The 21988-nt window shown below is 41.9% G+C and overlaps 1 protein-coding gene across 1 annotated transcript in view; it reads left to right on the top strand.

Moving 5' to 3' along the window:
• grk3 (G protein-coupled receptor kinase 3) overlaps positions 1 to 21988 on the top strand; it is an 84655-nt gene that overhangs the window by 44461 nt on the left and 18206 nt on the right. Inside the window, exons 4-13 of the mRNA XM_047372398.1 lie at positions 4858 to 4931; positions 5036 to 5137; positions 10141 to 10215; positions 11748 to 11809; positions 11895 to 11946; positions 13123 to 13214; positions 13318 to 13417; positions 16143 to 16221; positions 16979 to 17109; positions 21438 to 21532. Of these exons, the coding sequence (XP_047228354.1) occupies positions 4858 to 4931; positions 5036 to 5137; positions 10141 to 10215; positions 11748 to 11809; positions 11895 to 11946; positions 13123 to 13214; positions 13318 to 13417; positions 16143 to 16221; positions 16979 to 17109; positions 21438 to 21532 (862 nt within the window). The remainder of the gene's footprint in view (positions 1 to 4857; positions 4932 to 5035; positions 5138 to 10140; positions 10216 to 11747; positions 11810 to 11894; positions 11947 to 13122; positions 13215 to 13317; positions 13418 to 16142; positions 16222 to 16978; positions 17110 to 21437; positions 21533 to 21988) is intronic.

A 21988-nucleotide genomic window follows, 5' to 3' on the forward strand; every position in this document is an offset into this window, starting at 1 on the left:
TGAGAGAAAATGAAATTAAAATGAAACCAGACCACACCAGTCACATTTATCCTCTACAAAAATATTTTTGCAAAGTATTCTTATTGTGGCTGGATAGACTGCATTGTCTGAGGTTTTCTATCAACCGAAATCAGAAAGGCATTAACAGTTTTTACTGTATATGTTTTTGTAACATTCACTAATATTAACACATCATGTTTTTCTGATAATGTTCAGGCCCTATTATAATGAAGTTTCACAGTGTAAACGCTGTGAACTGACCACACGTTTATGGCTAGGACACCAGGTTTTAATCCCAACTCGAGCTTTTCTCACTGCCTCGGTCACCTCAGCAGCGATGGAACAAGTCAGCGTAGGCGTAATCCCTTTAACATTTGATACATTTACACTGTCGGTGGATTGTAGTGACTCTCCTTAAATTATACACTGTAGTCTCTGTGACATTCTGCAACTGGAGCCTCTTTTTTTTTTTACACTCGGACCTCGATGAACACGGTTGCAGTGGGAGGAGCTACCGCTTAGCACCCGGCCACATAATGGCTCTTTTTACAACTCCACAGTGGAAACGCTCACTAAACAAATGTTCATGATAATGAAAGTTCCAGGAAAAAAATGTTGTAAGTCTGTGTTGAAATGCGCCTTATGTACTTGTTTGAAATGAGCAATGGAAAATAAAAAACTGCCTTTCAGAAAGCTACAGTTGTTTAGCTAACTGCCAGATAAAACAAACAGAAGCATCTACACCCTTATTTTTTCCAAGAAAATATGTCTTCTAATTAATCCCAGGTAATATGGGAAAGGTAAAGTCACGATCTAGATCAGGGTTGGTGTCAACAATTAAATCCCATTAGCAGTCTAATTCTGCTAATACCTGGCTGTAATCAGATGAAGACACGGAGGACTGAGAACCAGAACCATGTCTTTTTAAATAGCAAAGACTCAGACGCAGCTTGCATGCATGTCCAACCCATGATTGTTGAGCAATCCCTAGCAGCAGCAACACTTAGGAAAGAGCTCCTGTGTAACCTTATTAGTCTCTTAACCATGTTAGGGAACTTCGGCCTGCTCTTCTTTACCCGGTTGCTTTAGTTTATCGCATAATGCAGGTATATACATGGCTTGTAATGTGCCACGATGACATTTCTGTTGAGATGATTTCTTGATTTTTAATGAAACCGCAACATTTCACAAAATGTACACTGAAGTGTTGGGTGGTGTCAGGCTGGAGTGCAGTTGCACGTCTGAGAGCAGAGCATAAAGATCTTTTCCTTCTTTCAACCGATGTTGCGCCATTATTATTTCCTGTTTTTGCTATTGTTCTCCTGCTGAATAACCCTAGCATGCCTTGTTGCTATGTTGCTGTGTGCTTTATGGCCAAGTGTCTCCCCTCTGGTCTTGTCTGTCTGAAGTGTTTCGTGGTTCTATTAGGTGCAATGTTGCAGTGCGACCATGTTTTTTTTGCAGGCTCTGTATATTGGCAATCATTTTACATAAGAAATATTGTTTTTAAACACGTTTTTAATACATTCTACATGAAAATATGTATTTAAAATACAAGGATTGGGCTGGCAGGTCCATAATGCTCATCGTTACTGGACCAATGGAACTTTGTAGCGGCTTCATGTCAGTAGCTTGGCTTCATATAGGTATCTTCTAATTGTTCCAGTACTCGTAGCTAACTGTACTGTCTTTTATCACTATGGAGCTGAACACTGGCTGAGTCTTTGCCAATCAGATGGTAGTTTTCATTTAGTGGCTTTTTCACCAAACTGGTTCCAGTGTTAAACTGGGGCTGCTGCTTATTTAGCACCAGTTGTTTTTGTGTCCACCAATCCAAACTTTGGCTGTGGCGTTGAAAAGATGGATGCTGACCCTGGCACCAATTTGCTGCTGGACCAGAGGAAGGAATCATTTTAGCCAGGAGCTAGAGGTGGGCTTATACAGAACAGCAGCCAATCAAAATGTTGTAAGCACCATGTTTAAAACTCAGAGATTTGGTTTTCTTCCTGATCTGTCAAATTACAAAGGAACAATTAAAACACTATAGTTCAACACTAATAAGATGTCAGCTCAACTTCAAGATGCTTCAAGCTGACGGTCTTCTATCTTGCAGTTTATCACCTGTCATGAAGTTTAAGTAGGACACAGCTGAGTTAAACTGTCTTCATGAAAACACAGAATGAAATGGGGAGGATCAACCACTAACTTGGTGAGATGTTTATAATAATGACACGGCACTGACTTGGTTCTCAGGTTATGAAAAAGCAAACCGGTTTCTTTGCAGAACCCATTAGGAACAGGCTCTAGTACCAGCACTGGAAGCCCTCTGATGGAAAAGCCGTATCTGAGATCATTTTAGCTGAACAGCCTTCCGTTTTCTGTGCTAAAGTCCTTTCTGAACAGCTTATAAATCAAACTATGATGGTCTTCTGAGTAATGTCTGGAATGATCCATTGTACTCAGCTTTTCAGGGAGGACTGCACTATAACCAGAGGGTTAAATAAAGGCTACCTGCTTGACAACAGAATGAATGAACCTCATGGATACAACTCCAGGCTGCTATTATTTTGAACACCTCCTTTAAATAAAAGATTTAATAAAACGGAACAAACATCATGAGTGTTGGGGGCTGTCTCTTTTCTATTATTCTACTACACCTTCTAGGAAATTAGCTGTGTAGAAATGTAATTTCCACCACAAATGGTAGTTGATATGGTTTGTGATCCTGGACTGCTGTTATTTCGTACATAGCTGTAGAAGAAGAAAACCGTTTGACCCCAGTGTGTTCTGTGAAGGTGAACGGCGTCGTCTTTGCTTCTTGACATTGTGTTGATTGATGCTCCAGAACAGCAGACTACCAAACCTTGCCTGCATTTCTCTGCGTGGTTACACCCACTGATGATCACCTCTCAGTGTATTAGACCAGCAGCGCCTGGCTGCATCTTTCTCCTTCCTCAGAAATCCTAAGGAACCAGTCGCGGCCGACAATATTCCAGGATGCGGCGAGAATCGCATGGTTTGTTAAATGTCCTGTTACATAAAAGCTGCAGCATGTACAGTGTGCCTCTCAGTTCATTAAGCCTGTTTTTTTTTTTTATCTCTGTTTATTTCTCCCCCTTCGATGTGCATCTTTATTATGACCACATAAGGAGCTATAAAACATCTCGTGCGCGGTTTTGGAAAGCAGTTAGATGATGGCCATAATATCCAAAAAGGCCTCCTGGAGAGCAGCAAGATCGTTGGAACATCTCATCTGTGTCTTCACGCTATTGTTCTCACACAGCCCATAGCCACAGAAGCAATTACCATGGCAACAGTGGGTCTCATCTCTGTAGGCAACATGGAAGAGTTTTTATTTCCCTTCACCTCTTAATCTCCTCGTAGTATTTCACCGACTGTGGATGTGATGACCTGGGGTGACACAGTTCTTCTTGGTGAGCATGCTGGAGACGCCAACGTTTTTAGCTAAAACAGTTTATCCAATCACAGCTTTATGTGACAGTGTAAACTGCTCTTAATGAGCAGCTAATTCTTCCTTTGGAAACAAATCCCAATAAGAAGAGCATGGCCTGTTTCAGTGGATGTTTGTGTGTGCCGCTCAGACTGCTGTTGATCACATTGTCTTTATTTGTGTCACAGTTCAAGGATGCACTGAAGACATTTCATTCATGACTAGATGGCTAAGGTCTTGTAGTTACTTCATGTCTGTTTGTAGGAGACATTCATATATATAACATTTAAGATGGATGAGGCTGAATATATCCTTTTATAAGAATTATACTTAAATATATGTCTAAACATTGTACATAAAGTAGAATCTTTTTTTATTTCATGGTAAAAATGAGTTTCTTTATTTCCCAAAAATATAACTATATTTATACTGATTACACTGTTAAAAGAAAAGCCTGAATATTCTCTCAAGTGTGGGATGTAAAGGGCAAATAAAGCAGAAACAATACAGACAGTAATTCATCTCATTCCATAATACTAAACACTAATTGTTCAGTAATGGCATTGAATGCAACATTTGTTTGTACTGACACTAAACATACCACTGGGGCCGGTCAGAGAAACAGGCTGCCGCTGCATCCTTCCTTTGTGTCTTCCTCGTCTGCACCATCTTTAAATGATTCTGTAATACTGCTGTTTATTCGTACAAAGGCACACTGTGTGTATATATTGTTATTGATGTGAAATGGATGGGAGCATTGGTAAGGACACAGCTTTGAGAGGTGTTTATACCAACACACAGTTCCTCCACAGCCTTGAAGAGTATAGAATACGATTCGAATACGAAGTATTTTAATGCTCTGGATAAATATGGAGAAAATAAACATTTTATGTCCAGACTTTCTGTCCCATTGTCTAAATGTCATCCGTCCGTCGATTGTTGTTGTTGGTTTTGCAGGTTTCATATTTCAACATTGACTTTTGTGTGAACATAATCATTTTCAGTAAGTGGGAATCCGTTGAGGATCCAGTGAGGCCTGTTTGTCAGATTAAAAGTATAATCAGAGACAAGTGTGTGTTTGTTTGGTGAAGTGGGTTCAGTGGCTAGGTATTGAGGCTTGAGCTAATGGTAGATTTCTCCAGGCAGGGCAACAAGCAACTTAGATCTGCTCGCTCAGGAAGGTTTTACGGTCAGCTTTCCATTTGTAACTGAATCAACATGGACTAATGGTTTATCTGGGTCTGAACCGGGCCTTGAACATTAATGAGGAGCCAGGATGAACAGATGAAGCTGTTGAAGATAAATGCCTTTGAGAGTATAGGAAACCAGCTTAATCATAATAAGAATATGGAGGATGATTTTATCAGCTGTATCAGTAACCATGTTGTGCTTTTTGTTTCTCACAGGCTTCCTGCTTTTTAAGGACTTCTGTATGAACGAGATCGACGAGGCTGTGCCTCAGCTCAAGTTCTACGAAGAAGTAAGCTGGGAGTGTTTGTGTGTGCGTGACATTAGGCCCTTAATCCAGCTCAGATTAAGCCCTCCCAGGAAGCCCCGTGAGCCTGAACGCTGTTTCTGTTTCAGATCAAGGAGTACGAGAAGCTGGACTCCGAGGAGGAGCGCCTGAGTCGCAGCCGGCAGATTTATGACGTCTACATCATGAAGGAGCTGCTGTCCTGTTCACATGTGAGGATACAACTGTTATTCGGCACAGCATACATGAAGGCGCGCAGAGAGCAGATCCTTGCAGCTGATCAGGCAGCTGCCTAAACTTAGCCTTAGACAAAGCAGGAAAATAAAATCTGTTTCTATCATGGTTCTGCTTAGTGTAAAACATATAATCATTGTGAAAATCATTCAGCTCTTAGTCAGATGCTACACAGAAATGAATAATTAATAACCTGGTCAGTGTTTATGTTGCTGCTGATGTATTTTTAAATCCGATTTCTTGCTTTGAAAGTTAGGAGCCAGACTGTTGTGTAAAATAGGACCCGGCTATCTGCCAAGGTCAGTTTTTCTGTTTGTTCAACTGTGATAAAATCCACCCCACAGAGTAGACCCAGCACTCATTCCTTTGGAGATGTCAGATAAGGAGGTGGTCCAGGGATCAAGTTCTTGGAAGAATACCTGTTTTTACTATTCAGTTTGTTTGGGCAGACGAGGAGTATCATATAATATTTGTATCAATCAATTCAAGCCATGTTTTTCCAAAAACATGACCCAGTCAATGTGTTCTGTTAAGAAGCTGGATCTGAAAGTCTCACTGACGTGTCCTGCAGAACTACTGCATCGCCTGCCACTGCTACAGTGATTAATGTCCAGGTTGACAGATATACCTTAAGTCCCATCCTACCAGTTAGTCCAACTGTGCTTCCATCTGCTGTGCAGCCAGCACCACTAGTGTGTTGAAAGTTGTTCACACATCACAAAGGGCTAGTTTGTGACACTAGTTTGGATTTGTGTATATTTCAAGACTGCTACACCACCGCTGTATGGGCACATAACTAGTAGAGGTGAGCTTCATCTACAGGTCCTTCTCAAAATATTAGCATATTGTGATAAAGTTCATTATTTTCCATAATGTCATGATGAAAATTTAACATTCATATATTTTAGATTCATTGCACACTAACTGAAATATTTCAGGTCTTTTATTGTCTTAATACAGATGATTTTGGCATACAGCTCATGAAAACCCAAAATTCCTATCTCACAAAATTAGCATATCATTAAAAGGGTTTCTAAACGAGTTATGAACCTAATCATCTGAATCAACGAGTTAACTCTAAACACCTGCAAAAGATTCCTGAGGCCTTTAAAACTCCCAGCCTGGTTCATCACTCAAAACCCCAATCATGGGTAAGACTGCTGACCTGACTGCTGTCCAGAAGGCCACTATTGACGCCCTCAAGCAAGAGGGTAAGACACAGAAAGAAATATCTGAACGAATAGGCTGTTCCCAGAGTGCTGTATCAAGGCACCTCAGTGGGAAGTCTGTGGGAAGGAAAAAGTGTGGCAGAAAACGCTGCACAACGAGAAGAGGTGACCGGACCCTGAGGAAGATTGTGGAGTAGCGCCGATTCCAGACCTTGGGGGACCTGCGGAAGCAGTGGACTGAGTCTGGAGTAGAAACATCCAGAGCCACCGTGCACAGGCGTGTGCAGGAAATGGGCTACAGGTGCCGCATTCCCCAGGTCAAGCCACTTTTGAACCAGAAACAGCGGCAGAAGCGCCTGACCTGGGCTACAGAGAAGCAGCACTGGACTGTTGCTCAGTGGTCCAAAGTACTTTTTTCGGATGAAAGCAAATTCTGTATGTCATTCGGAAATCAAGGTGCCAGAGTCTGGAGGAAGACTGGGGAGAAGGAAATGCCAAAATGCCAGAAGTCCAGTGTCAAGTACCCACAGTCAGTCATGGTCTGGGGTGCCGTGTCAGCTGCTGGTGTTGGTCCACTGTGTTTTATCAAGGGCAGGGTCAATGCAGCTAGCTATCAGGAGATTTTGGAGCACTTCATGCTTCCATCTGCTGAAAAGCTTTATGGAGATGAAGATTTCATTTTTCAGCACGATGCCACTTTCTCTGTTTCCCTGCCCTCCAAAACAACCCACGGCAGGACCTTCCACCTGGAAACAAAGAGCGAATGGCCTGAGGCTCGGATCCTCAGCTCCACAGTAGGCTGGAAGGATAGTTGATGAAACATCTGAACTCATTGGACAAGTTCCTGTTGTGTTTGGGCAAAAAGCTGCACATTTTTACGTCCAGCAGTTCTTTTGGCAACGTTCTCCATGATGGCTCCTGTGCAGAGCAGCACTTTTGCCTTTTGCTCAGGTACTTGATGGTTTTTGGCCACTTTTGCTCAGACACTCCTCAGACAGGTAAGGCGGGTCTGCAAGGACAATGTCGAAGCTCTGCGGAGCCACGCTGGAGGGGAAGGACAGCGGCTCGTTGTAGTCGTAGAAGATGAAGTAGTCATGGTCTGGGGTGCCGTGTCAGCTGCTGGTGTTGGTCCACTGTGTTTTATCAAGGGCAGGGTCAATGCAGCTAGCTATCAGGAGATTTTGGAGCACTTCATGCTTCCATCTGCTGAAAAGCTTTATGGAGATGAAGATTTCATTTTTCAGCACGACCTGGCACCTGCTCACAGTGCCAAAACCACTGGTAAATGGTTTACTGACCATGGTATCACTGTGCTCAATTGGCCTGCCAACTCTCCTGACCAGAACCCCATAGAGAATCTGTGGGATATTGTGAAGAGAACGTTGAGAGACTCAAGACCCAACACTCTGGATGAGCTAAAGGCCGCTATCGAAGCATCCTGGGCCTCCATAAGACCTCAGCAGTGCCACAGGCTGATTGCCTCCATGCCACGCCGCATTGAAGCAGTCATTTCTGCCAAAGGATTCCCGACCAAGTATTGAGTGCATAACTGTACATGATTATTTGAAGGTTGACGTTTTTTGTATTAAAATCACTTTTATTTTATTGGTCGGATGAAATATGCTAATTTTGTGAGATAGGAATTTTGGGTTTTCATGAGTTGTATGCCAAAATCATCCGTATTAAGACAATAAAAGACCTGAAATATTTCAGTTAGTGTGCAATGAATCTAAAATATATGAATGTTAAATTTTCATCATTACATTATGGAAAATAATGAACTTTATCACAATATGCTAATATTTTGAGAAGGACCTGTAGATGCAAAAACAAAAGAATCTACATCAGGATTTGTCAAGTCACTCCTCTGCTGTCTTTACACCTAAAGTAAATGGACAGTGGTGCACCATCTTTTCAACACTGCACATTTCTTGTAGAATATCAGAAAATTATGAATATTGCATCCGTGTCCTGATGCTCTGCGTCCGCGTCTGATTGTGACATTTTTTCCTATGTTGCGTTAGTTTGACAGATTATCTGTTTTAGTCGGCCAGCTTGTTGAAGTCAGTGGATCACCTTGGGTTCTGTGGCCTGATTTGACGACATCATCTTTTGTTCAGATAATAAAAAGTCCACATCCGGCTAGTATCTAAAAGAAGCCAGAAAAGCATTAGCTGGCTTTGTTGTACTGTCTGGATCTCTGACATGATGGCTGGACCTGACGCTCATGTTTCACTTTGACTTGCAGCTGAACTTGCGTGTTCAAAATTGGAAACAGACTGATTAGACTGATTTCTAAATGCATCGTTTGTTTATAGAAGGAAAGGATAATTGTTTGCACAGCATCATTTTTCCAGCTGCATGACGATTTTTTACGATTGAAGCTTCAGGGATAAGTCGATTTTGTCCTTGTCAGAAAGCAGGTGTGCACTTCTGTGCAGAAATGTTATGCTGATGTTGCTACTTGAAGCACTATAACTGGATTGATGGGATGCTACAGCCACTCCAGCATCTCAGACGAGTTTGCATCGTTTTTTATTGACTTCAGATTTTCAGGAATTAGCCTAAATGTAGGTGGTGTCAGGAAGAATATCTTAAACCTGAATCAAGCTGCCGCTTCCTTTTTCCTTCGGGCTGCGGCTCTGAGATAGTAGCTTCAGCTGAATCAGTTCAGGATGTGCTGCTGCAGAGGCATTCAGTCACTCAGTTTGCTGATCCCAGTTCAGAATGAGTGTGTCCTTTCACAGTTCGCAATTCAGCTCAGTAAGAGGTTTAATTTAATGTTTTTAGATTAGTGGACACAACTTTGCAGGCATGTGAGACATACCAATATTCAGCATCTTGGAAAAGTATTTCTACTTCCTAAACCCTTTATATTATTTTACAACCACCACCTTAATAGATAAGAATAGGAAGAATAAGAATCTGAAAAGTGTAGCATGCCCAGATATACAGCCACCCAGAGCCAGAACTTTATAGAACCACCTTTCACAGTCGATAGTGTTGTAGGTCTTTTGGGGTGTGTCTTCACCAGCTTTAAACATCCAGTAACTGAATGTTTGGCTCACTCTTAGTTGGAAAGTAGCTCAAGCTCAGTCAGGTTGGATGGACAGCTTCTCTAAACATCAGCTGTCGACTACTGCAAGATTCTCAAATGGATTTAGATACTTTGACCAATATGACACATGAATATGCTTTGATCTAAACCTTTGCATTGTAGCTCTGGCTCCATGTTTAGGGTTGTTGAACCTCTGCCTCAGTCTAACATGTTTTCTTCTAGGATTGTCATCTGATTATCTCCATCCACCTTACTTTGAGCTCTGAGCAGTCCTGTCCCTGCTGGAGAAAAGCATCTGTCCAAGTAGCAACATGTATTATTAGAAAGCAGAGTTTTATTGCATGGCACCTGAAGTATATTCTTACAGGTATTACATCTAAGCAATCATTTGCGATTGTGATATCACACAGACTGAGATCTCAAGCGTCCTCACTGATAAATACTTGGAAACACTGTACCTGGTTGAACCAGTACTCACTTCCTGACAATGTTTGTAGATTTGGAACCAAAGCGAGCAGAAACAAGTCCATAGTCATCGGGAAACAAATCGTGATGTAAGGAAAAGTTGATGGTGGTTCTGCTGTCCACAGGAGAGAGGGTTAACAAACACAGTGCCCACACACCCGCACAGTAGCTTCCTAGCAGCAGCAGTAGAAGGCTGTTAACCCAGAGGGCACGCATCTTTGGACATAGGAAGCAGAACTGAAACCACTGTTCAAGTTGGATCCTTAATGGCCCTTCGCTTTATTTGCAGCCATTTTCCAAGAAGGCAGTGGACCATGTGCAGAGTCATCTGGCAAAGAAACAGGTCCCCCCAACTCTCTTTCAGGTAAAACACACTTCTAACACATGGAAGGGAGGAAGCAATTTACAATTCAGTGAGTGGAAAACTTTGTCACAAATCAGCAAAAGTGTATGTGTTTGGGTACTTGTGTATACATACATCCTGTAACACATGTAGCTTTAGCTCTCCCCAAGGGACAGTTTCAATGGGTGCTAAAGTAGCTTTAAAACAGTCAACACACATGACATCAGTCACTATTCACTGATTAAAAACACATGGAAGGTGGGGTCTTTGGAGAAAACCCATATATGCACTGGGAGAACATGTAGACCCACACAGATGGGGCCCGGAATAAACTGTCAGCCACCTAGCTGAGAGGCAGCGATGCTAGCCACCTTTCCATCATGTGACTCTGCAAGCAGCTCGGTGATGGAAAAGCATCAGTCGATAGAAAAACGGTCAGATGGAAAACTGTCACTCCTGCTATCAATGCTATCACTTGTTTTCCCGATGTCATCAGCCCCCAGACCTGAACTGTTTTGAAGTGGTTCATCTGGACAGAGAAGCAGTCAGTCAGGGTCCAATCCGGAGCACTGTGCTGTCCTTTAGAAATCCTCTAGAACTGTTCCAGAAAGCCTCCTTATTTACAGGACTGTTTAACAGAGTTCAGCCCATGCTAATGGATGAAGGTGGTGAGATTAAATGTTTTAGAATCACACAAACTCAGCACTGTATTTCTGTTAATGTTGAGACCCATGAGTCCTGTAGCTTGTCTTGTATGCTTCTTTCATTGAGCTCTTTAGCTCCTTTACTGAATGTAGAAGCTTTCTCTCTATTCACCTGATGGCAGCACAGCTGTGGAGGTCACAGACTTGAGCTGGAAATCTGATTTTGGATCTCAACATGTTGGGGCGTAATCAGTAGTTACTTTCAAACGGACTGTGGTGTCCTTGTAAGAACACTCATTTCACCTGCATCAACTTTTCTTCTGAGACCAAACGTTTTCCGTTTCATCCAGTACTCCTAGAAAGCCTTAATTGCTATTTATTAGAAAATGTGTGGATATTCAGAGGAAGGGTTTTAAGTTTCATGTGTGGAAGCTGTTTACAGAACTCCTCGTTTTCTTTCTCCTTTTTCTGAAATGTACCCAGCAATATGCTGAAATCTCTCTCACTTGGTTTTCAAGCATTAGTTGATGAAAGGCCTAGCGGAAAACTGAAGTCCAGCGTTGCCAGACAAAAGTTGGCCTGCGTCTTGCTAAATTGAATCACTATTTTCCTTTTTTAGCCCACAGCCTGGCTATTACTCTGTTTACTCAATTATCCCGTGACTAATTTTAACTCAAAATACACCATCAACCTGCCAATAGTTCCTCCATTATTAATCAATATTTAAATGTTCCATTCACCTGGAGACTGTTTATCAGATGCTTGAAATATTTATATTTTTTATAAAATTCCAAGTTTTATGAGCCCAGGATACACAAGAGGTGCATTCATGTACACCTGCAAAGAGTTTCTCTCACAAAGCATCTGAGAAGGTGTGAGCTGACCTTATTTGTGTGTGTCCTTCCACAGCCATACATAGTGGAGATCTGTGACAGCTTGAGAGGGAATATTTTCCAGATGTTCATAGAAAGGTGAGTTGCAGAAATGAGGAAAAGCACTGATGTGTTTCGGTGCTTGTGGAGTCTCATTTTTATCCTCTTTCGGTTCTGTCCTCAGTGACAAATTTACTCGGTTTTGCCAGTGGAAGAACGTGGAGCTCAACATCCATGTGAGTACAAGCTTGTGATAGTTTGATCAAAGATGGGGCGTCAGTAATTAGGTGCCTTACAAAAGCTGATTATAACCATTGAACCTTTTTACATTTTGTCTTGTTAAAACCACAGGTTGCAATGAATTTTATTCAGATTTTAGTTAGTAGACCAACACAGAGTAGAGCATAGTTGAAGTGGAAGGAAAGTGATTCATGGTTTTTAACATTTTTGGAAATAAAAATCTGAAAAGAGTGGTGTGCATTTGTATTCATGTCCCCGGAGCCAATATTGTGTAGAACCACATTTTGCTGCAGTTGTTTTTTTCTTTTGCTCAACCTTCTTGGCAAAATAGCTCAAGGTTAGCTCAACTCTGAACAGCTTTGCTGTCCAGGCTGAAGAAAGGCATCCCCACAGCATGATGCTGCCACCACCATGGTTTGTGGGGATGGTGTGTTCATTTATTGTATTCCACTTTATTTCTTAGGGATTTATTTGGTGTCTGAGTAATTGCAGACATAATACAAATGCAAAGCACCCTCTTTAAATCATCTGTTAAAAAATGCGTACAAATCATTTATCATTGTTCCTTCCAGGGCAAAATGAAGGTCTGTGATTATATGTTTAAAATAAAAAGTCAAGGCCCAAACTTCAACCAAATGTAAACACTAGATTCAGCTCATCTGAGCTTGTTAGTTACCAGAAAGCTTGTTTGGATGAAAGTATTTTGTGTTTCTGAAAAGAGTGAAAAATAAGCCCGAACAGAAACTAAAAATGTAATCAGTTATATTTAAAATCATTTGAATTATTCTGTTGCGGGGGAAATGAGTGAATTTTTCAACTTCCTCTTAATGCAAAAGTAATTCTTCCTGTTGTTTTGGATCGTTTCAACACCACAGCAGCTAAGAAGTGATCAGCTATGGAAGCAAATTGTTACCATATTTCAAATGAAAAAGCATTTCCAGAAATGCTTTTTCATTTGAAATATGGTAACAATTTGCTTCCATAATCAGCATGGAACGTGGTTGGGTTTTCAGTTTATACCTCCCTGATCCGCAGAGCCCAGTAACACGCTGGTGTCTGAACGTCACTTTCAGATGATTCAGATACAGACAATTAGAGTTAAAAAAGAATACAGGGATGTTTCTCTCTTTTATGTGCCCTCATTGAAGCCCCTCCCCTCTGTTCTCCTTCAGTTGACCATGAATGACTTCAGCGTGCATCGGATCATCGGTAGGGGAGGCTTTGGGGAGGTGTACGGCTGCAGGAAGGCTGACACAGGGAAGATGTAAGCAAAACTTCCCGATGCTAAAACTCGTAGAAAACCGGCCACGTCGTGCTGCGTGGGGGGGGGGTTTGTTGTAACATGTGCAACATTTTCTTGGTTTCAGGTATGCCATGAAGTGCTTAGACAAGAAGAGGATCAAAATGAAGCAGGGCGAGACTCTGGCGCTCAATGAGAGAATCATGCTGTCATTAGTCAGCACAGGGGTGAGTCTCGACGCCAGTTGTCAGAGCCGGCACAGCGTGGCTTTTATTTAAGCTTTAGTTGTTGGAAATGCCAGGAACAAATTTTGCAGCCAAGTCAATCACCTGTCAGAGTTCATTTGGGTTAGGCTTAAACCCAACCTTTTCTGTGTATGGAGTTTATGTTTCCATCTCTGACCCATCATTTCATAAAGGGTGGTTTAACATTAAGGTTGCTCTGATCTCCTTCTGTACTTGGCTCATCTAATTCAGAACTCTGTTTTCCAGCCTATGAAACAGCTTCACACCAGCTGTTTGACATGAGCATCTCTTCTGGCTTTGGTTCTCACATGAGCAGTTTAGGTTCACAGGTCTGGATGTTTCAACAGAAGTTACCGCATATTGTTTAGACCTTTGGGTGGAAAACAACTCTAAGCAAAACACCCAACTGGCATCATACTTGGCTAATATGAGCAACTGCCTGTGTCTAAAGGGAAAAATTGTGGTTCTGTAGTACTATTCTGACCCAGCAATGACTTCCAACTTGGATATGGTGAGCACTGTTGGACATCACTAAACAGAAGTGTAAACTCACTCGAAACAAATAAAGGACGGCTCTCCCACATGCCTTTCACTGGTAGTCTGTGATGGTTAGGCAGTCTGGTCACAAACTGTCCAGGGATAGACTGAGGGAGTTAAGAACAGAACATGATCCAGTTAAAAGATGATAAAGTCCATAAGCAGTTTGTTGTGTTTGGCTACTGCTGTTGGATGCACACCCTTGCCAATAATAAAAATAGTGATCCGTCATGTTTGTTACAGTGCAGTTAAAGATGAGTCAAATGATAATGTAAACAGCTTGTAGACCCTGAATGGTAAAAATCCCTCGGACAACATAAGGATCAGCAGCAGAAAGCCCAGCAGCAGGCTGCGTCCCATGTTCCCCTAACAACACTAATATTTGCAGTAAAGAATGAACCAGCTGACTTCCTGCCAGGGAGCCATTTGATGTTTCACTGTGGTGATGTTTTTACCTTAAAATGTCGAATGTTCGTGCTGAGACTGAACTTGTTTTACTGCTCACACATCATGTGTTTTAGGTAAAATACCTACATTTCTGCAAAAAGCAACAATCTAATCATTAGGGTCATATTAAAATGGTTTAGGTGAGTGAAATTTAGTTGATTTAAAAAAAACAAAAAAACAACAGACACTCAGATAGTGTGAACAGCCTACTGCGTCATATTAATGTGTTTATTTTAATACAGAGAACTGAAATTTGACCAGTCAGATTTTTTCAGTGTGAGCAGTCGTGGTAAAAGCTGTCCATTTGTGGCTGAATCAGACATGAAACCTGTTAATGCCCTCTCTGAACAGGTTCTATAACCAGCCACCCATATCATAGTTAAAGTAGAAACCCAGCTTTGGCAGCGTTTACCAGATTGGTTTCAAAGGTTTTAGGTTGCTTCCTTGAATGTCGTATTGTTTTACTCTTCATGTTCAGGGATTACACAGAATCAGAATGAGCTTTATTGGCCAGGTGAGTGCATACAAACAAGGAATTTGACCTCCGTTTCACAGCAGAGTACCTGATTACTTAGACTGTAAGGTGTTTATTGGGTTCTTTAGGAAGAGAAGTTGAGGGAAGTGTCTCTGTAGGACCGACCCGAAGCTAAAAGTCTAAACAGTTCTGTGCATCTGCAGAGATGTTAGTGGCCCGTTTACTGACCCTAGACCTGTATGGGTCCTGGATGAAGGGAAGGTCAGCACGGGAGTGTTGGGGGTGTTCTCCAGAAGTCCACAGTCATGAGCGGCTTCATCAGTCTACCTCCTATCTGTACGCAGACTCCTCACCATGCTGAATCCGACCAATGACAGTGGCATCATCGAGGAACGAAGTAGAATCAAAGATCTAACAGTCTGACATTACCAAAGTAAAACCATGCATGGCAGTTCATTGGTGAACAAGGGATGTGAACAACCTGCTGCTGAAATTTAGCTAGCCTTGGGTTTCTGTTTATTTGTGACATTCCTAACGAGACGATCAAATTCCCAGATATGCAAACATTTTAAAAGAACACTGAAAGACAGGGGTGAGATGGTTCAGTTTGGGTAATCTGCTTCAGAAATGTTCAGATTAAAGTTGTTTGGCAGGTTTAGTGAGATTTACATTTATCTGAAAAATTTAATCAGTTTATATAAAGCATGCAGCTAATCTATAACAGATTAGTGTGAAAAATGATTGACCTGATAAAAACATAGTTTATTCAGCACTTTAGCAGCATGAGGCAGAAGCTGTGATGCAGACTGCTGGCTCTGAATTTTAATGGTGTGGTACTGTCACCCTGATTTGGTCAAATAGAAGGTGTGAGATATCTCTTGCAATATTCAGTCCCAGCAGCTCTGGAACAGATCCTGGACAGAAGATTAGGGGTGCTCCAGTGACCTTCTTAGCTCCACTCTCTATCCTCTGCAAGGCCCTCTTGTCAGCTGTGTTTCAGCTGGGCTCCCAACACAATGCTGTGAGAATGTTGGTGATGATGTATGGCTGTTATTACCCTTCTATAGTAATCAGGTGTTATGATAATGTAATTATCTAAGTGTGGGTCAGAAAATATTTTGCTGCTTAATTATCCTTTTTCAGTCTGACCTCTAATCCAGGTTATGATCTTTTAAGGGGCAGGCATTTATTAATACACATTGGTTTTAACCTGTTATTGCTAATGATGTACCTTTGTCTTTCTTCTAGGACTGCCCGTTCATTGTGTGTATGACATACGCCTTCCACACCCCCGACAAGCTTTGCTTCATCCTGGACCTCATGAACGGTAGGCTCATCATCCTAGATTAGAATCTGGCCTCCTTCACTTCGTTCTTAGACGGACTGATCGGATCACACACCCTGACACTGGCTGATCGGGTCATCCCTCTTTCAGACAAATATCCTGACCTTTCAGATTGGGCTTTAAAGCATATTGTTTTTACAGTGTTATGCCACACACTGTCCCTATAGTTCTTTGAGTTAAAATGGCTCAAACTCTGTTAGATTGGATGGAGAGCAGGTCTTTTCACATATCTCAAATTAGATTTTTGTCTTGGTTTTGACTGGACTTTTCTAACATATCAATATGCTTTGATCTAAACCTGCTGGAAGGTCAACCTCCACTCTGGTTTCAAGTGTGTTGGAGCCTCTAACCAGCTCTCTTCCTTGATTGCCCCATATTTGGCTTCCCATTAACTTAAAGCAGCTTCACTACTGAAGCAAAGCACCCACACAGCATGCTCACAGTTAGGGTGATGTGTTCATGATGATTTCTGCCTGACGCTGCACGCAGGACAAAAATGTCCCATTTAGGTTTTATCTGAGCAGAGCAACTTTTTCCTCATATTGCTGCACATTTGGATCCTCAGCTCTCATTTATAAACATCCAGTACCTAACAGGATGGAGATCATTCATTAGGCTACAGCAGCTGATCTAAGAATAACCACTAAGGTGCTATGAGATTATAACACAGTACACTGTATGTCTTTCTGTGTTGTGTGGTGGTGTGTGTGTGTGTGTGTGTGTGTGTGTGTGTACTCAGGGGGTGACCTGCACTACCACCTCTCTCAGCATGGTGTGTTCAGCGAGAAAGAGATGCGGTTCTACGCTGCTGAAATCATCCTGGGTCTGGAGCACATGCACAACCGCTTTGTTGTCTACAGAGACCTTAAGGTAACGTTCTGATCCCATAAAGTGTTATCAAGTGCCTCATGGGCTCACTTGTGGTCATAAGTTTACATACTCCAAAAGGATTTCTGATGTTTTTTGGGTGTTTTTCAGAAAAACTGTTTTCTGTCACTCATGATTTGTGGTTTCTCTTGACTTTGGTCTTTTTAAAACATAATGACCCAAAACACCCAAATGACAGTTAACAGGTTGAAATAACCCAGATCTTAATATCGTGTATTGCTCCGTAAACATCAATGACAGCTTGAAGTCTTGAGAAAGTTGTGAAAGAGGCTTTGTACCTTCTCAGATGGTCAACCTGTCCATATTTCCTGACGAAAAGACCCGGGTTCCTGTAAACCGTTGGCCTATATTGCAGGATATGCATGTTGAGGTCAGGACACTGAGATGGCTGCTCCTGAACCTTTACTTCTTCCTGCTGTGGCCAGTAACAGATTGGCTTAGCCTTGTGTTCTAGGTTATTGTCATGCGTGTCACATGCACAGTTTTCAGTGCTTTCACCAACTTTCCTGTACTTTGGAGTTCTCACACCTCTGTGTTTCACAGTGAAATCTACTTTTATTTGCATTATTGACTTCTCTCCAAGTCCAGCGTTGATGGTTGTAGCCATGAAGTCCAGTTTTGGGCTCATTAGGCTTTGAGGATTGTCTGTTCTATTTGGCATATAAAAAGGCTGCTTTATGGCTTTGGCATGGTAATGACCTTCTTCTGGCGAACCAAACATGTAAGTTCCTCCTTGTTCTGCCTTATGATACAGCCACACAACCTTCTTACAAAGTCCTGTTTGTCATCTGAAGGTATTTCTAGCTTTTTCTTAGCACCCTGAACAGGTTTCCTCGCAGTTTTGGCTGAAACTTGTGGGGATCTACCCGATCATGTCTTGGTTTCAACAGAATTCCAAATTTTCCCACTTTTTTCTTAGTTTCGGCACCTCTGATTGTCATTTGAACTCCTTGGATAGATGTTATATCCTTTTAATGTTTATAAAGTTCAACTATGTTCTTCTGCAAATTCCTCGGATGCATATTTAGCTTTCTCCATGGCTCAGAAACCGGCCATGTGAATGCAGCACTGGATGAACTATGCAAGGATCTGTAATCGTCTCATTACGTTTTAAATAGAGTTAGTTGTTTGATCATGCTAATGGCTTCACCCAACTATTGACCATGACTGACAGAAAAGGTTGTGTATTTTCTTCAGGGTGTGTAAACTTAAGGGAACAGACTTATTTAATGATTTCCAACCAAGGTCTGAGACACACATACAGCCTTCTTGTTTATTAAAACAAGCAGTGGGCAGCAGGTTTAATCTACTAATCTTTTGGAATATTACACTACTTCCTCAAATAAAAGCCTGGGGGCCTCGTGTACTAAAGGGTGCGCAGCACATGTAGCCTTTATACATCCCAGTTTGAGGTGAATTGGACGCAGCTGCACGTGGCGCTTGGGCCACCTGGTCCCCACCCATAAATACATATGCAAAGTTTTAGAAAGAGCCCGAAGGCACCCACCACATGTCCAAATCACCATGGCAACAGTGCTGTGACGGTCACTGAGAGACTACACACCTTGAGGGATATTTGTAATAAATTACAGCAAACCTACAACTTCTTCAGTGACATCAGCAATTCAAATCTAACTGAAAATAAAAAGTTTGTCGGCTTGAACCCATTTAGTTCTACGATGTCTGCATCAAATCCAAACGGCGCTGTCCAGCTGCTGCATTGAGCTCAATCATAGCTCAATGCTGATCATTGTAATGACGTGAATATGCCTCCCATATTTCTATTAGATCATCTCACACATTGTGACATACTTTAATATCTATTCATTATAATTAAAATAATTAATTATAATAATTTTTATAGTAGAATCGTGAGCTGAGGAGGCCATCGTGCCACTGGATTAGTGAGACATTTTCACATCACTAATATGTTGCACATATATTGAATGACGATGCTTTTTATTCACAAAAGCATATGTATGCACAGATGGGGCCCCTATAGCATTATGGCTGCAGTCCATAGCTCTGATTACATTCAGAAATCAGCTCCTCACTGCAAATGAGAACCACAGTTTAGTGGAACTTTATCTATTGGAGCAACATACGGATGAGGCCGACCCATATGGCTGGTATGGACCGGCTCAGGGATGACTGTTAAATACCCGACCTGTCAGTCAGCTCCCTCTGAATAGCTCCAGTATAGGACCGCAGCGTAGTGAGAACTGGACCTGGCCCCGGTGAAGCCCAGTTCCTTCTGGTTTCCCTCTGTAACACTGAGGCCAGCTCCATGCAGAACTCCAGAATAATTACCCTGGGCAATCTAAAGCGGCTGATAAGCCACGCATCATCATGTGCTCACAGATCAGTACGATCTGTGATAAACTTCTTGCATTGGCGATGTCCTCTGGCTGTGCCAAAGCTGCCATCGTTCCGCAGTAACGCGCTACTTTACGCAGCTATTTATGGACGTGTGATTGTCTCCAGGTTGTCCACCTTATGAATCATCAAACCTGACTTGTTAGAAATTAATCTGCTTATCTGACACCATTTTCTTTTTCAGTGAGAATGAAAGTGCCTCTTAGATAATTCACATGCATTTTATGGTTCTCAGCACTCAGACCTATGGGCGTTTCCATCTACGTGACAGTTTTTACAGTTTCCATCTGACTGAGGTCGACTGTTGTTTCCATTATTTTCTGAGGTGTGTTACGTTATTGTATGAGACTAAATGTGATTCAGTTTCATCGCTCAGGTTTAAACCATAAAAGCTCAAACGTATGAAAAACATCGGGTTTGATGCTCTATGAATTAAATAAGGCTGATTGGAGTCATATTTCAGTGGATTTAGGGGAGGGTTAGTTCTCTGTAGTTTGTTATTGTTGATTGAAAAGGTTTGTCTGGCTGCTGCACATTTTCATCCAACGTTCATTTTTGTACATACAGTTGTGTGTGGAACATTGCACTGCAAGGTTTTTGTGTGTCCGCACCCTTCAAACATGAGGCCCCTGGTCTTTGTTTCTGCAGCTGGCCTGTATTGGAAGTAGCCTTTATTTTTACTGCTTTTAGCATCTCTCAACATACTAATACATCAACTGCCTCATGATAAAGTTTGGAATTATGCCCACTAAAATTCCCTCACTTATTTTAATAGTACAAAATTGCAAATAAATAACAGTCACGGACAAAGAGAAGCACCCGGAAGGAATGACCTGATTTGAATAGAATTTACAGACCAATGGTCGATATGTGAAAGGAGTTAAACTGCAAAGAGCTGGCGCATCTAGAATGGCACAGGAGGGCAAAAGCAGCATCATTAGTAGACTGATGAGGTCATCAAGCAGTCTCTAATGCTAATGAAGTCAAACCAGTGAGTGACGGTCAGCAGAGGGAGACACCATGGCTAGTCGGTCATAGAGTTTGATAGGAGTTGTATTGCATAAGGCTGGGTGGTCGTGTTAGACAATGGTCGGGCAGGTGAAGCATAGTGTGGCCCAATGTATCTACACCTGGTATTTAGACTCAGGTATTGGATAGTGGCATCCTACCATGTTTAGCAATGAATACAAGTTTTGGAGCCACAGAGAACCCATGAAGAGAGGTTCTCCTCTGTTCTGATGCGCGTGTTCTCCTGCAGCAGGCTGGCTTGCTGCAGTACAAGATACATCAGCTGTTGCACACTATAACCAGAGGGGGTGCTGGACCCTACTGACATGTGGCCTTCAGTGTTCCTGTGCTGCTAATCTGATCATTTAATCACTGAAATACGGTCATGACACTTTCAGTTTAATTTCATTTCCAACCCTCCTCCTGGGCCCCTGATGCATTATTACAATCATTTAACTGGGTGGCAGAATGAACAGACAGCACAGTGACAGATGATGGGATGCTTTTTATCTTGCCTAAATTACATTAATAGGAAAAAAGAGAAAAGTACATGAGTAAGAGCCGGCTCTCACTGAGCTCCCGACCCCACCACTGATATTAGGTTTCTGTGTAGAGCAGAACAATGAGCATTAACTGCATGCTGCCTTGTTTTCAGCCTCTCCCTGCTTTACCTCTGATTCTCCTGTTTGGACGGGTTGCCATAATAATAGCTATATTTTGCAGGAGTTCAGGGAACATTTTTAGGGCTTCCATAAACAGTGGAGTGCAACCCAAATGATACTTTAACACTAAGTGTTGGAGAGTGAAAAGAGTGAGTGAGTCAGAGAAAAGGCAGGACAGAAGGCCTTCTTTTGTTGTCTGTATCTGCTCAAAATGTGAAGCTCCTGGGAGGAAGTGGTAACCTCTGGTTGTGTGTCCTCCATCAGCCGGCTAATATCCTTCTGGACGAACACGGCCACGTTCGGATCTCAGACCTCGGCCTGGCCTGCGACTTCTCCAAGAAGAAGCCCCATGCTAGCGTGTAAGTGCAAGTGTCTCATATTTACAATGTTTACTCCTCAGGAAGAAGAAGGTAGATAAGAGATGTTTTATCTGCTGCTTTGTTGCGTTGAGGGTTTTTAGGTCATGTCTTTACTCGGTTCTCAGAGTGATGCACTGATCGGGCTTTTATTGCCTGATACTGATCTGAGGTCTGATTGTTTTTTTTTTCTAAGGACTCCAACAAATTCAACTTTACTTGCATAAATGTTTCCATTTAACTTGCAGAGCAAGAATTTTTTGTAAAATAAATATTATTCCCATTTATGATCAGTTCATCTGTCCCTGATTTCTATATGATTTTTACTAAACGACAATATTCCAGCTGAATAAACAAATATTGTCAACGTTGATAAAAATGAGTTCACAGTGAAGTTCTGCACTGCTTGCAGCTGGATTTTTAAACACAGTTTGATTCAAAATGCTTCTTGAAACAACG

This window comes from Girardinichthys multiradiatus, chromosome 8 (assembly GCF_021462225.1).
Source record: "Girardinichthys multiradiatus isolate DD_20200921_A chromosome 8, DD_fGirMul_XY1, whole genome shotgun sequence".
Lineage (NCBI taxonomy): Eukaryota > Metazoa > Chordata > Actinopteri > Cyprinodontiformes > Goodeidae > Girardinichthys > Girardinichthys multiradiatus.